General features: G+C 39.4%; 1 protein-coding gene across 5 annotated transcripts in view; it reads left to right on the top strand.

The window, feature by feature from the left end:
• Nucleotides 1-17,009, top strand: part of LRBA (LPS responsive beige-like anchor protein) — a 590,754-nt gene that overhangs the window by 89,467 nt on the left and 484,278 nt on the right. For 4 of the 5 annotated variants that reach the window (XM_050946208.1, XM_050946209.1, XM_050946207.1 and 1 more), the window contains exons 13-19: nucleotides 690-858; nucleotides 3,361-3,440; nucleotides 5,864-5,926; nucleotides 8,403-8,500; nucleotides 13,446-13,538; nucleotides 15,175-15,283; nucleotides 15,841-15,922. In XM_050946208.1, coding sequence (XP_050802165.1) covers nucleotides 690-858; nucleotides 3,361-3,440; nucleotides 5,864-5,926; nucleotides 8,403-8,500; nucleotides 13,446-13,538; nucleotides 15,175-15,283; nucleotides 15,841-15,922 — 694 coding nt within the window. The remainder of the gene's footprint in view (nucleotides 1-689; nucleotides 859-3,360; nucleotides 3,441-5,863; nucleotides 5,927-8,402; nucleotides 8,501-13,445; nucleotides 13,539-15,174; nucleotides 15,284-15,840; nucleotides 15,923-17,009) is intronic. The other variant, XM_050946210.1, reaches the window with a different exon arrangement.

Genomic DNA, 17,009 nt, shown 5'->3' with positions numbered 1-17,009 from the left:
CTCTCTTCTAAAAATCACAAAATTAGACCGTGTTATGTTTTGGATGCTCTTTCTGAAATGGGAATTGTTAAAATGTCACTGCAATAAAACATTAAAAATTTCACTGTCCCTTGTATGATTTAGACACGCACTAACGTCTATAGAACTATATAACAGATTCTTCACAAAAGAGGAACTTTTCAGCTAGAGAACAGTAGCACCTGAAATCTTTTTTATTGCCCTTTCATTGTGCTCCAGAGAAGGACAGTGACAGAGAATTTTTATTCTGGCAGTTAGATGTAGCCATCAATATTGCCAGCCCTAAGCATTTAAAAAAAAAAAAAGCCCCCCAGAAATGATGAGATGGAAAAAAAAAAGGGGGATTCACACATTCAAACTTCTTTTCATAACAACCATGAAGGCCAAAATGAGATTCTCTCATATTCACATGACTCCAGAAGCTTGGACATTTAGAATTACACCAAGTATCATGAGACTTGTGGAAAAATCAAGAGAGTTTAGTAACTATTTGGTGAAGCTATCCTAGTGAGTATCTCCATTTACTCTGCTCTTTTTTACATTAGAATTTTTTTTAATTGGATAAAATTAAGAATGTAATTCCTAATCTACTACCATTTTGACTTACCTCCCTGTTGTGTATGTGAAATCCTAGCTGATATTTTCAGTTTGTTCTTAACTGGGTGTTGTAGGTTCAGCTGATCCTGTACACTTACCTGTCTACTGAGTTTATTGGCACTGTTAACATATACAATGCAGTTCGGCGTGTTGGGACAGTTCTTCTGGTAATGCACTCCTTAAAATATTACTACTGGGCTGTGAACCCTCAGGATCGCAGTGGTATTACTCCAAAAGGTGTAGGTATGTATACATTGTTCACCCTTCATCAACACATGAGCATTCTGAACTACTTCACTTGAAGTGCACGGTTTTGTGTGGTGTGTGGAATGGATGGGATCCAGGCAGTGTTTCGTTTGGTGGAAGGTTTCATCATACTAGTTCTAACAAGCAGCTTTGTCCATAAGGTGCTTTCTTTTTTGCCCCCTCTCACTTCCTGACCCTGAAGAGAATAAATGTTTCCTCAGCCCCAAGGATCTATGTACATTATTAAAATATATCTTACTGGGGACGATGTTAAAATTGCAGAGCTAGGCTTCTTATCAGCATTTCACATGCTCAAAGACATGATCTGTTTATAGAGCTCATTCGGGTACTGGGTCTCCTGAAGCTTCAAGAACATCATTAAGACACAATGATGAGAATGGGAGAGTTGAGAACAGGCATCATGAGCCCACGTCATAGGCATAGAACTCAGAGGTTGATGGGAGATGAGAATGAGCATGCTCAGTCCATGCCACAGATGTACAGTGCTGAGCTGGAATGAGGTGCTGAAAATAGGCATTTTGACATTTAGCACTAAGACCAAAGGAAGTTCTTTTTCACACAGCACACAGGCAATCTGTGGAACTCCTTGCCTGAGGCGGTTGTGAAGGCTGGGACTATAATAGGGTTTAAAAGAGAACTAGATAAATTCATGGAGGTTAAGTCCATTAATAGCTATTAGCCTGGATGGGTAAGGAATGGTGTCCCTAGCCTCTGTTTGTCAGAGGATAGAGATGGATGGCAGGAGAGAGATCACTTGAGCATTACCTGTTAGGTGCACTCCCTCTGGTACACCTAGCATTGGTCACTGTTGGTAGATAGGATACTGGGCTGGATGGATCTTTGGTCTGACCCAGTATGGCCATTCTATGTTCTTATGAGCTCAGAACATAGAGACTTGATGCTTAATACAGGCACCCACTTCTGAAAAGTGGGTCTGGCAGAAGGTAAACACATCACTGAGATTGGGAGAGGGAAGAGAACTTCCAATTGAGATGAATTATGAAATTAACTCCTCTCAGAAGAGGTGTTTTGGGCTGTATTAATCTCCATTGAGCTGAGACCACCACATAGAGATGAATGTGGCTACTCCTGCCTTTGCAAGCTATCCTGAAGCTTTTTAGACTGGAGGAAGGAATTCTGGAGCTCCTCATAGTTCCTCAGTTACCTTGTTACCAGCCCAGGGTTGGGAATGAGGATTGGGGAGATCTGGTAGCTGAAGGGCATATAGGTGTACCCAAGAAGTTCTCTCATGCCAGTCCTCCTGCAGGGGCCCCTTAATCCTGTTCCTCTCACTACCACCAACTACTCAAACAAGGGAAATTCTCTAACAAAATTTGTGAAAGGGAAATTATATTTGCTTGGTAGTGTGTTGAACCCTGGAAGGAATGAAGATTTTTTGTTAGTAGGAACTCGTCTACTCATAAAATTGAACTGGCTTACCTAAAGGTATGTTTCTTTGCCGATTTAGTGAAACTGGGGCAAGTTTGTGTAGAATGCTCTTATTTCAGGTGAATGGCTTATTTTTGATTTGAGCTAAATTGAAATAAAGCACTCTTAAACTTGACCAAAGTGCATCTACACAAACTTGCACCAGTTTAACTAAATTAGTTTAAAATCACATCTGTAGTTAAACTTGTGCAACACAAGGCCTCATGGAGCTGTTTGAATTTGTATATTCTTCTGTTAAAATTGGGGTTGTATTTGCCCCCTCCCTGGGCATAGCTAACACAATGAATAGCCTAAAGAGCTATGATATTTGGCTCTTTAAAATATTTTAGTGACAGATTATTTGGGAAGGGAAAGGAGAGAGTCTTCTCTGAGAGTCTTGGGTTTCTAAATTGGATTTCTCTAACTTGCAAGATAATGTTTGTATTCAAGAGGTGTAGGAATACCTCACAATGTCATGTATTTATCCAGTATATGCTAGTACTAGTCCAAGCAGAAGCCATTTTATATTGATCAATACTATAGTGTAATCATCTCCTGAAAATATTAAGGAGCTGAAGTAGAAATTCTATTTTTAAAAAACAAACATACATAAAATAACTAAATATCAAAGTCTGAAAATACTAATTTAAAGTTATAGTATCAACTTAAACTCATTCTTTTACCCCCATCCATGATGTTTCAGTGCTTGATTTAGAGACTGCAAAAGTTTTAATTTAAATGAAAAAGCATTAAAAGAATTTTTAATATAAGGTTTTATAAAGCTTTGACATAGCCTTACTGTGTAGCCTTAATTAGTGATCAGTTTACTACACTATTAAACGTTAAAACAACATGTTTCCTGTGGGAAGCAAAGAAGATCAGTGTATTTGAAATTGTGCTCTCACATATAAAAATATAAATTCTTACATTTTTTCAAAACTTATTAAAATTAAAAAGATATTGTATGCTTTAGTAACAAGACAACCATCAGTAATTCACATCCAGTAGATAGATAGTATAATATATCCATCTTTTTGTATGTTTTTAAAGATGGACCACGCCCTAATCAGAAGGAGATTTTATCTCTGCGAGCATTCTTACTGATGTTCATTAAACAACTAGTGATGAAGGTAAGGCGACTATAGATGGAGATTCTCTGTCCATGCTGCCTTTCCCATGAAATGTGTAACACTGACTCAATCTCTGCTGTGTACTACTGCCGTATATCACCTTAGCAGTCTTTAAAGTGTGTTGAAATTTTGGCGATTTTTATAAGCAAGTAAGGTACTTGAAACAACACTGAGGGTGATCCTCCCATTTGGCCTGCTAATGTAAGTAGCACGAATTGATAAATGTTTGTTTAAACTATTTCTTGCCAAAAGTAGAACTGTTGGTATGTAGTTAATTTATGAAGTGCCCTCCACCAAGGGGAGCATAAGAACTCTCTATTTGATGAGATTCAATCTCCTAAATCTAATAGTGGCAGAACCAGATGCTTCAGAAGAAGCATTAGTGTGGACAGAATAACTAGCTGTAGTAGGCTGTTATCCTTTATGCAGACAAGCCACTAGAGGATGATAACACAGTTTGCCAGTCGGCTTCACAAATATTTGCCAGACAACAGAGGACTGTTGAGATTCAGGAATCCTAGGTTCAGTTCTAGGTTGTGGAGGGGAACATTCTCTAGTGGTTATAAATCCTTCTGCTTGTATCCGTGCGCTATGCTCTCCCCTGAGCCAAAGGTTCTCTGTCTGTTTCTCTTCACTTTCCACCACGTTTATCACCTCTGTACTTTTGAATCATACTTAATCTTTCTCCTCCATGCTCCTTCGGTACCAGAGGAGAAGTACTGAGAGCCAAGGAGACAGATTCCCTGCTCTCAATTGTGGTCCCCTGGAGCTGGAGGACCAATTGCAGCAAAAGTCCTGCTCAGCGCCTTGGCTGGAGCATGCTAATAGCAGATGAAACCTCTGGGTGGTTTAGCCACCAAATTCTAAAGAGCCTTTACTAAGCATTTGCAAGCTGTGTTTTTCCCCTGCACTAGCTTATAAGTAGGTCAAACTTGGGCAGATTTTTGCAGGGTCAGAAAAAAGTACTGATGTCAGAGTGACCGCCTGCCAAATGTCTAGACTCTGCTCCAAAACATTAAGGTACAAGTGTGTCTCAGTTAAATGGTTGTAAGACTTCTGTTTTAGCATGGGCAAAACAACTTAGTTTTCATGGAAACAAGTGAACAGTTTTTGCTGAAACTTAAAAAACTAAAACAAACAAATGAGGCCTCAGAGAGATCTAGTAGTGATAACTATAATAAATGTCTAATATTGGTTTTGGATCTTACTAAGCTCTTTGCCTCAATATCTTGTGGAAGTGAGTTCTGCAGGTTAATTTTGCATTGTACAAAGAAGTATTTACTACTTTAAATTTGCCTTTTAACTTCATTGGATGTCCATTTGCTCTGCTATTATGAGGGAAAATAATAAGAAATGCTGTTCTCCTCCTGTAGATCACTTATTGTTTCATATACATCTATTGTCACCTCTTAGCCTGTATTTTTGTAAGTTACTTTCCACTTTTGGTGGCAACTTTTGTAGCTTAGATCCTTCGGTTAGGAATCCTTTAAGGCGAGAACTTGTTACCTTAGAACAGGTAGGGGGCAAACTTTTTGGCCTGAGGGCCACATTGGGTTTCCGAAATTGTATGGAGGGCCGAGTAGGCGAGGTTGTGCCTCCCAAAACAGCCAGGCGTGGCCCAGCCCTACACCCTATCTGACCTCCCCCCGCCCCCGCTTCTCGCCCTTGATGGCTGCTCTGGGACTCCTGCCCCATCCACCCCTCCTTGTCCCCTGACTGCTCCCAACTGACCCCTATTTCCCCATCCAATCCATCCTCTCATTCCTGACTGCTCCCCCCTCCCCCAGGACCATTCAACCACCCCTTCTCCCTGACCATGCCCAGAACCCCTGCCCCCATTCAACCCCCTATTCCCTGCCCTCTGACCACCCCGAACCCTATCCACACCCCTACCCCCTGACCCACCCCCCCAAACTCCTCTGCCCTCTATCCAACCCCCCCCCCACTTCCTGCCCCCTTACTGCGCTGCCTGGAGCACCATTGGCTGGTGCTGCTACAGCAGCACTGCCCAGAGCACCAGGGCAGGCAGCCGTGCCACCTGACTGGAGCCAGCCATGCCGCCGTGCAGCACAGAGCCGCAGCTCTGGAGCTGTGCTGCCAGGCAAGAGCTCGGAGCCCTGCTGTCTAGAGCATTGTGCCAGCAGTGCAATGCGCTGAGGCTGCGGGGGAGGGGAAACAGCAGGGGAGAGGCCATAGGCTAGCCTCCCGGGCCAGGAGCTGAGGGGCCGGGCAGGAGGGTCCCGCGGGCTGTAGTTTACCCACCTCTGCCTTAGAAGCTGTCATGGCACCTTGGATAAAGATAAATCTATCTTGTGTAGCTGTTCTGCTTTATATGACACTGTCTTGTATAGTGCTCTTCAATAATTATTTTGTTATGCCTTGAAAGAAAGATGCTAGATACCATTTAAATTTTATTTTTTGAGGATTACGGAGTGAAAGAAGATGAACTGCAGGCTATCCTCAATTATCTGCTCACAATTCATGAGGTATATTTTTGTATTATTATTTTTTTTTGCTATTCCTGGTAAGAAGCAAAATTTATTCACAATTTTTTCAAATAAAAATATCCCTCTCCTGCCACAAGATGGCTCTGCAGTAAGATATAACAAATATAGTCTAAACCTAGAGTGCAGTGTGTTGAATTTCCAATATCCTGTAGTGATTTAAACACTAGGTTTAATAGTAGATTGAGGTTCATTAAGGTAGTAAGTCAAAGTAGTTTCCTATGCTGTTCAACAGCCTGATCTATCAATCAGAAAAACAGATGGCAAGAGTGACTTAAAAAAATCCTTATTTTATGCTACATAAGTAATATTTTTGTTTTTATTTTTCACTGTTTTTATTATGCTTCTTAAATAAAACAATACATTGAAAATGTGAATTAAAAATAAGAATGTTAATGAAGTCCAAGAGAAGCTTGTAAACTTAATTGGGAAAGAATATTGGTTGCCATTGATATATCCATCTTCATATTTTAGCACCAGGAAAAGGCACTTTATGCCAGATGTAACATCAAAGACAAGGAAAATGGGACCATAAATCTAACTGAACTAATCTCTGTAAGGGTGCTTGAAATGGGCAAAATAAGGAATTAATTGAGTTCACTTGAAGCAGTACAGATTTATTTTTTCTTTGTGTTTACACCTATACTTATCCTCTAGTTTCTGCTCCGGTACTGGATTGAGTGTACTTGGCTGCAGCATGAAATAAGCAATCCAATCCTTGTCCTTTATGCAGAAATGACAATCTAGGTAGCAGCTAAGGACTTATCTACATGAAGACTTAATGTGTGGCAAGCTGGGATGTGAATCTACACCATGCTAGTTTGCTATGCAGTAGCTGACCGTGTGGACTCTGCCACCATTCACTAAAAGTTCTGTAGTCAAAGCATGTTATGGAACTTCTGTGCATGGTAGTAGAGTCCACATGACCAAGTACTGCAAGTTAGTCTGCTGTACATTCACATCCTGACTTGCTATGCATGGGAAAACCCTGAAAATGAAAGAAATCACAGAGCCTTCATTCAAATTTTGTAAATGGAAAGGAGGAGTTAGCCTTCCACTCTTCCTTCTTTTTTTTTTTTTTTTAACCAGATGAGCCTGTGTGGCCTAAACTGAGAGCCAGGGTTGTTGAATCCTTAATGAAGCAATCTTTTCTCTCAAGTGATTTAGGTACATGGGTGTTAATCAAAACAAAACAAAATATTCTAAACATGCCATAGAAAAATAGCCCTACTCTCTTCATCAGGCTAATCAGCCATGAGATCTGTGAGGTCATAATATTGCCATACCTTAGAAGGGCATAGTCTTCCAGGATATACAAGACTCAAGTGTCTAATGTATAAAATGAGCAGGACATTTTTGTTGAAAAATTTGTGAAGGTAGCTTTTTATACATCACAAAGAATAAGAAATGGGCACAAAAGTTGCATTTTATTTCTTTGTAAGTCACCTTTAAATAAAAGCAATTTACTTGGATCAAATTTGTAAGCTGTTATTAAATATATGTGCCTCAGACAAACTGCTAAAAAAAAACTTCGTTAGACAGGTGATATGCCTAAATTATCCACTCTTAGTATTGCCTATGAGTTCTCAAAGTTTTTCATTGTATAGGCCACTTCTTTATTAAAAAAAAAAAAAAAATCTCAATGACCTCCACCCTTCGGAAAATTTGCTTTGTTTGTTTGGTTTTGTTTTAATTCACTGAATGGGTGGAGTGTGTGTACATGTGTGAACTTACATAAATGGGCATGGGAGGAATCGCCGGATAGCCCATTCCCTGGGTACGTCTAAACTACCCGCCGGATCGGCGGGTAGCAATCGATCTACTGGGGATCGATTTATTGCGTATAGTGTAGACATGATAAGTCGAGCCCCGATCACTCTCCCATCGACTGCTGAACTCCAGCTTGGTGAGAGGCGGAAGCAAAGTCGACGGGGGAGCCGCGGCAATTGACTGCGTGCTGTGAGGACATGAGGTAAATCAAATTAAGATACGTTGACTTCATCTATACTATTCTCATAGCTGAAGTTGCGTATCTTAGGTAAACACCACCTTCCCCCCCCCCCGGCAGTGTAGACCAGGCTCCTATCACACATGCTCAAACTTCCCACTACATACAAAACAATGCAACTTCACCACCACTATGCACAGATCAACTAATTCTATTACCTAATCCAGTCTCACTTTTGTTGACCATTTAATTTCCCTGTACCTTTCCTGTTCCTTAGTACTGTCTCCTGGCTCCTTTGAGCGTGGCCCTAGTTATTTGGATTCTGGTCTGACTCCCTGGCACTGCTCTACAGTTTACAGCTGCTACCTAAAGAACTTCCTTTGTCCAAAACCAGGGCCTGGATCATACTGAATCATTTGCAATGACTTTTAAAATTTAGAGTAATGTGCTAATATAGCAATTTAGCTACTTAATTTTTAAATTCGAATTCTGTGATTTATTTTTTAACAGGATGACAATCTAATGGATGTCTTGCAGTTGCTTGTTGCTCTGACATCAGAGCATCCCAGTTCTATGATTCCTGCTTTTGATCAGAGGAATGGATTATGGTAAGTTAAATTTCATGCGTAGGCAAAAGAGAACAATATTTTGATGATATTGCTGTTCACTGGAATTCCCACACCACCTTGAGTCATTTCAGTCCTAGTACTACAGCTGTAAACTCCTTCTTTTGGGTGATTTTTTGTGTCCAGGTGTTCTCTTGGCCAGAGTTAACACTGGTTTTATTACTTATGAATTGTTAATGCCTCCAAACTGTCAGTCATGCTCAGGCAAGTAGTAGTCAGTTTGTTAGTCTATACTCGTATGTTAATCATCGTCCATTAACAGCCAGCCTGAAACCTTCCTTTCCATGTCAATTCATTGAGAATTTAGTAATGGGACAATTCCAGCTAAACTAGCTAACAGATTTCTTCTGATCCTTGTTAGTTTTTTCACTACTGAGAAGATTTTTTTCTTTTTTCTTCCCCCACCTTATGGTGTGTAACCTACTGTTGGCAACTTCTGTCTACCTGTAGGCCATGCTCAATATGTTGAGAAATGCTGTTTCATGGTATGCTGAGTGGACAGTAGTAGTTGAGGAAAGGAGCTATGGCATGCTATGACAAGCCCAGTAGAAGAATTGTTGTTAGGAAAATGGCATTAAATTACGGTTTTGATTTTATTTTGTGGCTTTCAATGGGTGGCCTGATAACTGAACTTTTCTAATTTAAAATGAATCCTGTGTGGATATCAGGGGAAAGTGTGAGCATACAACCAAATATAAGAACTGTTCCTAGAAGGGTACTTACAGCAGTAATTCACTTGTGATATAAAGGTGTATTCTCAATTCATACATTTTGTTGCAACTACTGATTAATCCTGGGTTTTACTTTTTTCCCCCGGTTCCCCTATGTCAAGAATCATGCAGTCATATTCATAATTGTTTCCACCCTCTTCTCAGTGCTAGTTATTTCATCTGATTTGTTCAACTTTGACTTCATTTGTATGGTAACTAGTAAACTAATAAAATGGGAAACTAATAAAAACTCTAAATAATAAAGTATTCGAATGTCATGTCAGGTCTCTAACGTATTGTATTCGTTTTTACTTAACTACTGGCAATAAACTTTTTTCTTTTTATTAAGTAGCATAGGGGCAGCTCAGTATGAATAGCGAGTCGACAGTGAGAAATCTGTTGTTCTGTCTCATTTGTTATATTCCTTACTCCTGTATGGTCTCCAGCCATTTTACTGGCTGATTATGTCTAGTGCAATTGATCTGAAAATTTAAAAAGCTGAGTTAAGTGATACTTTCTATCCATGTTTAAAATAAAATGATTTTTTTCCTCACACAGGCTGTATAAATATTTGGGTGTCTTTTCTTAAAATTCAAAAATAACCTATATGGAAATTTAATCTTTTCCATGATACTGGATAGTCCTGATTAATGTCTTGTAAGCTGCCATCTTGTAGGGACAGAGAAAATGGGGCTGTGTTATCTTCCTCCATCTTTTGTACTCTGCTGATGGTATCCCACCTGCCTAGCTAGTTACATTCACAGCTGCTTCACCCAGGTTAAAATCGTTTTTCATGTTGCTTGGATTTGAATCGCTGCTGACTATTCACCCTCTGATTCTGGTACTGAAGAGAAGGGGAGACTTCTTTTCTTTTGTTTTGGTGTGTTGTGGGCAGCTGAGGTTATGAAATAAATTTATTGGGAAGGTTTGGGTGTGTAAACAAGGAAGTCTACTTTGTTCTGTTCTTAAAAGTATCAACAGCCAGGTATTTCTATGTTAAGTAATATCATCCTTTTCATTAGTTTTGATACTAGTAGAAATGATTATGATTTTTTTCTTAAAGTTCTAAAAATGTATTTTCATAAAAAGAGGCACACCGCCCAAAATGTTCACTGTACAGACTGTGGGAGACTTTATCATCTGCATTCTCATAATCAATACAATTTCATGGAACATTAAGGAATTACATAATCCATAAAAACAATATAAGAGCTTATCTTATCTGGACAGAAGCCAAGTGTGGTTCATGCAAATTCAGGAGATCTAGTGAATATCATAGACAACCAAACTATAAAATCACGTGGGTTGTAGGTACATCACAATGGTGATGATGACATTGGACCAGTCTTATATTGATATTAAGTGTACAGTCAGGGACAGAATTTATCCCCTCAGGACACAGTTTAAATTTATTTATTGTAGTATGGTAGTGTCCAGAGAGCATGTCTACTAGAGACCAGTCTTATCAGCTGGCAGAGTGCCTATACTCAACATTTTCCGCTATGAGACTACTTTCAGTTACTTATAGCATAGCTAAGTTTTAATTATATGGGCCACAGTTTTTTATGTCAAGTGTCTGCCTCAGGCTGAATTGTTTTATTTGGAAAGATTTAGCCATTTCTGAGAAGGTGGCAGGAGCTGTATGCCTGATGAGGATAAAAAAAAATAATATATACCCATCCCTTTAGCCCCTATCCTTATTGTGCACTGAGTGAGGTATAGGTCCTGTAGGGAAAAATAGTAAGTGATCATCTAAAGATCATGGTTGCATGGACAGTCTTAATTCGGGCATTTACTAGTTCCGGCATTTATTTCTTTTGTATATATTTTCATATAGATGTTTTTGATATGTTACTTTCTCAGTGGGACCTAAAAGTTTGACATTTTTTAATACTTAAGAAAGGAATAAGCAAAGTGCTCAGTGTGTCAATTTGTATCTCATATGAAGGATTCTGCATATTGCCCTTTAGCAATATACTGGGGCATTAATTGATTGCTAGCTGAGATGGAAGTGTGAATGTTGCTTGTTTTCCAGTGAAAATTTTGAGTGAGAATTTCAAATATAGATATATGCTCTGAAGTAATACTTGGAAATTTTGCACATAGATTTCTCATCAGTATATTTGCATGTTGTCACTTTTAATTATGTGAGATTCTAACAAAAATGGATTGTTCAGTGCTAACCAGCCTTTTTTCTCCCTTGAGCAGGTATTGTAAGGTTAGGATGACCAGACATCCCGTTTTTAAAGGGACAGTCTTGTATTTTAGCCCTCCCGAAGGTGTTCTGACTTTTTCTTAAAAATGGGCAAATTGTCCCATATTTTCTGCCCCAATCACTGCTGGCTGCTGCTAGCCATATTCTGACATGAACCCTGCTCGCCTGGCTGGATCCCTGTTCATCAGCCTCCTGCCCACCAGTGGTGAAGGGCAAGGTCTAGTGGCCAATGATAAGGATGGATGTGCAAGGCTCATGGCGGGGTAAAGATGCAACATGCAGGGCTGGCTGCTCCCCCTGCTGGTCTGTCAGCACAGTCACCGTTCCATTTCTGGCCGGTGCTGGCTGTGAGCTGCGGTGGCTGGTGAGTGTGGCAGGTGCCAGGCAGTGGCCAGCTACTTATCACCTCTGCTGACCACCCATTGGCCCTTTATGTTCTCCCCCTCTCACTGTCCTGTCCCTACTTTGCCCCTTGGCCCCGCTCTTTCATATGCCCCCCAGCAGGGTGCATCCCATTCCCAGCACTGTTCAGAGAACCAGTCCCTGGTCAGAGAGCGCTAAGCTCACCAATAGCCTGGCTGGCAGGCTTCTTCCTTTCCCCACTGCCTCTGGCTGGGGAGGCGCCCTGGGAAGGCTCAAGATCCTCCGGTCCAGGGCACTGGCCAGGAGGAGTTGAGCCCTGCATGTGCCAAAGCCCTGGCATGGGGAAGCCTCTCTGCCCCTCAGCTAAGCTCTGGAGTGTCACGGTGGGGGAGGGAAAACTGGAAATTGCTTTTCCAGCCTGTTCACACCCCAGACTTGCCCTCATATTGCCATAGAAATTTGCGGCACCAGGTATCAGGAGAAGTGGGTCCGTCCCAGGGGCCCAGCCAGGCATGGATGGCGGAGAGCACTGGACAGGGAGGGTTGGGTCAGTTGCTCACCCCCCTGTGTGAGAGAGGTGTATGGGAGTGTATGTGTGTCACCTCTCCCTGTGTTTGTGTGTGTGTGGGGGGGTAGGGGTGTGTGTGTGTCACCTCTCCCTATGTGAACCCTAAAGCCTTAAAGATAGGAAGGTAAATAAAATTAATTCACCTACACAGTGTTTCTTCTTAACAGTGGTTCAGTCAACTTGATGATAATTTGAATGTTTGTACTGCATAGTTCTGATTGCCGTTGAACTCACTTGAATACACGTAATGTTACCAGGTGTCCTGTATTCAGCATAGGAAAATATGGTCACCCAATGTAAGATACAATGCATGTTCTAGAGCTAATAGGGATTTCCTTATGTTAAGTGCCAGTATGATCTGAAGAAAGATCAATGACAGAGGAATAATACCTTCTATCTTCCAGTAAGAAGGGGGAGTATATGTGCATATGCAATTTTGTATATAAGACACCTTTGCTAAGATTCTAATGTGTTCTTTCATTAACTGTGTTTTTTATTAAATAATCTGAGGAGCAGAAACCAGTATAAGTGTAATGAAAAGAGTGCCAGCTGACATTGTTTTTTGCCGTCCTTCTGAAAACTGTCATAAAGGATTAGCATGGGATACAAATGTCAAATACTAATACTGTTAGCAAATGTCCACCCAAATATGAAACTTAAGCTTTTTGCAGCTATTCTGTAGCCAGCTGTCTTGACAGTACAACAAACATAATTTGTTTGTTTTTCTGTACTGTAGCCTAAGTGAGATATCAGCTAAAGACAAATTTGAGTACTGAAATTACAATGACCTTTTCACAGATACTGTTTTCATACCAACTGACACTTTTAGGGACTCTAACAGAATTTGGATTTCAAAATTCCCAAATATAGCTTTAAAATTCTAGTACAAAGTACTATATAATTTAGGAAAATATCATATCACATTTGTAAGGCTTATCAATATCTGTCACTTTAATTTGAACCAAGGTACAAACTTGTTTGCAGTGTGCTTCAGTTAATTTGTCAGTGTGGAAACTCTCTCTTTTAGTTGCTATTTCAAGCCATCTTGGTGTTTTGTTTGTTTTCATTTAGGGTTGTCTACAAACTTCTAGCATCAAAAAGTGAAGGGATCAGGGTACAAGCTCTAAAAGTGATGGGCTACTTCTTAAAACATCTAGCACCTAAGTAAGTACTGATTTAAATCTGAAGAAAAGGTACCGTTTCTGTATATGTTATACATATATAAAGTGTTCTGTTGACATGCAACCAGGATACCCACTTCAGCCCATAGTGTGTACTGTTTTCTTCACTGTCATGCAATTTGTTTTTTCATAATCGGTTTCCTCTCTAGTGGAATTACTCACAATTGTGTCATAGCATCATAAAAGGCTCTTCCATCAAGCTTACCTAGTGATTTGTGACATGTCAGTGTATAGGTTTGTTTTTAACACAACCTGCTTGCATAGTTCCAGCTAAATATTTAGTAACAATTAGAATAGTGAGATTAGCAACAAATATTACCAACTCTGGACTCAATTTAAGGTATCTTAAAAGTGTCTTATTTTATCTTTATTTTAAAATTGACAAAAACATTAAAGTGAGTATTTGTAATTCAGCACTTTTGCTATATGCCTAACAAAAGTACTTCTGACTGGTTATGTGATTTAAAACTTAATTTAATGAGTTAATCTTGCCAGAACTCAGATCCAAAACACATAGGTATTTAGGATTTGTTGTTGGGTATACAGCAGAAACATTTCTGTAAATATTCACTTTGATGTTCTTGCCAACTTTATAGTGAAGATGAATAAAGTAAGAGACTCTTAAGCCACCTAAACTGGGTTGGTAACTCTAGTTTATCTTTAAAATCCATCCTAACTTATTTTTGCTGCTCCACTTTTCTTATCCCTCAGCCATCCAGAACACAGATATGTAGCCACCTGGTCTCTGTTAACCTACAGACTTCTGTCTGTAATTAGGACATCCACCATGGCAAGGAGAATGAACTTTACATAGATCTTTCATTTTTTTGTCTTGAAACACTGACCCTCAACAATAATTGTTGATCATGGAAGTTATATAGTTGTCCAATTACAGCAGAAAGTACAACACTAGTTTCCACCAATTTATTTAAAGAGTGGACTTTGCTGCAACTGTAGTTAACATAATTACCAGCTAATGCTCATGGTCAGGTAATCTTTGTGAGCTGAATGGAGAGGGTTATGCTCTTCCCTATATCATTATCAAGGGTCCCACAAGGTCTGGGTCCAGCTTTTTGGGCTGCTGGTGGTAGTATGTTGGCACATAATGTGTGAGTAGCCCCTGTCACAGGCTGTGTCAGCATTGCAGTCAGAGGTGTGACTGCAGCATGTGTAGACATACCTGCACTAGCTTTGGTCTAGCTAGTTTAAATGCCAGTAATAGTGAGAGCACGGCAGCACAGGCTGGATACCCAGGACTCTGGGCATGTATTTGAGTGGCTGCCCTGTGCTGCTGTGGCTTCAGTGCAATTGTTGTTCAAGCTAACTAGCTTGGATAAGCCTACATGTGCTGCAGCCACAGTTCTGATTGCAGTGTAGACATACCCAGAGGCTCAGAGACTCAACCATGCGGTAGTCACACTTTCAGCAGGTCCCAGTGGGCGGTTTGATTGTTACTTTTGGCAGATAAGGGTTTCTGTATCCCAACTTCCCCAGAACCAAGGGGCTACAAAATAAAATGCTGAAACACTTTCACCAATTTAGCACTGCTCTGGTGTACACATACCTAACAAGTTAGAGATGCCCTAATTTACTTTATCCGCCTTTCTGTGTTATTTTAGGAGAAAAGCTGAAGTCATGCTTGGACATGGATTATTCTCTTTGCTGGCTGAAAGGCTGATGCTTCATACAGGCTTAATCACCATGACCACGTACAATGTCCTGTTTGAGGTAGTAATAGACTGTAGTTAGAATCCAATCTTCCTAATTACTTAGAAGGTATTATAAAATTGCTTGCATGTTTGTGCTAATATTTTCCAGATGCCGCTAGAAACTTAACTATGGATGCAGTAAAGTTTTCTGATGCTTATTACTTTGGAAGTTCTGCTTAATTTAGATATAGAAGTAGCTCAGTGTGAATCCTTTTAAAATAACTGTTAAATTAAATAATTGAAGTAGATATTTTTAATCTGAGTGCTTCATTCCACTTGATATCATGGCTTAAGGTTATTGTAACTTTGATTAAATTTAGGGGAGCTCTTCCACTATAATTAAAATACCAATTGTGTGTCTCAGAAAATGCAAAAATTGGTGTTAAAAATCAGATTGATTCAATTACTAAAACTTATGACAAGGAAACTTCAGTACTGCTTTAGCCCTAAGATGATATGAGGATGGGTACTGTAGAAAATCTTATGATAAGCAAGGGGATCAACCATTCTCCAGCAAGCTTTTTAGTGAACATTAAATAGCTGTTCTTACACTGTGTTTCTTCCTCCTTCCCCCAGATTCTTATTGAACAAATTTGCACTCAAGTGATACATAAACAGCATCCTGACCCAGATTCGACAGTGAAGATACAAAATCCTCGTAAGCATTATATATCTTTTTAAATTACGTCACGGTTAAGCTAAAAATGTTTGTCATTTAAAAAAAAACAAACCAAAAAAAGCTTATTAATTATATCCAGCAGTCTGAATTAGTTTTACAGAATCATTCATGCAAGAGGAGAGATAATGCATGTTTAGTTGGAGTTAATTGGGAAACATGCCTGTCTCCGGCTTTTTGAAAGACGTTTTGTGTGTCTAAATGTATACGTAATTTAGTACTGACCCTTTTATGCACAGAGTATTTTGATTTAATACATTTTCAGGTTTCATCACAATTCTGATTGCATTATTTAGTGATGTCAGACTAAATTACATGAAGCATGGAAGTAACATTCATCTTAAATTACGTTCAATGCAGAAACTCCGGATTTGGAGTGGAAGAAATGTATCTGCTTACTATATTGCTTAGGGTAACTTTCTTTTGTAGAAAAAAAAATCCTGATTTGAGACTTTAGATTTCTTAAGAACTTCCATGAAGGACAAATTGCTGTTCTTGAGATGTGTTTTGATATCATCTGTTTGTGATATAAGGAAGTTATGGTATTCCATTATTCATAGAGAAATGTAAATTTTCACTTTTAAAGTTGCATTGTCATTTAATATGTAGTATAAAGATGGAGATATCTTTATCTTCAGAGTCTGGGGAAGGAAAATAACATTGGAGGAAAATGACCTGTGTTGTAAACTTCCTGGTAGATGTAGTCAATGTAGGGAGTGAGAATTAATGGTGTCTTCTTGATGGGATAGAGATGGGTTGAGTTGTCCGTTTCTAAATCCCATATGCTCAGTTCATTCAAGTTGACAGAGTCCCTGTTAGATTAACACAGACTTCCTAGAACTGTTACCTAGGAGTCTGGACTCACTCAGGCTGTAAGGAACAGTAACTTTTTCCTGAATGCACTCATAAGGTCAGTGCTTATATTTTATTAAATAGGGAAAATGTTTTTGAAACTTTAAATTAGAAGCTGAATTGAAACTGTGAAAGTAGGTAGACATAAATTCTCACCTTGTTCGTCTGTTTTCAAAGTTCATTCTGTTTTTCTTAAAGTAACAAAAACAATGGGTTT

This window comes from Gopherus flavomarginatus, chromosome 3, assembly GCF_025201925.1.
Source record: "Gopherus flavomarginatus isolate rGopFla2 chromosome 3, rGopFla2.mat.asm, whole genome shotgun sequence".
NCBI lineage: Eukaryota > Metazoa > Chordata > Testudines > Testudinidae > Gopherus > Gopherus flavomarginatus.
The sequence above is the reverse complement of the archived record's forward strand: the minus strand, read 5'-3'. Positions and strand labels throughout refer to the sequence as shown.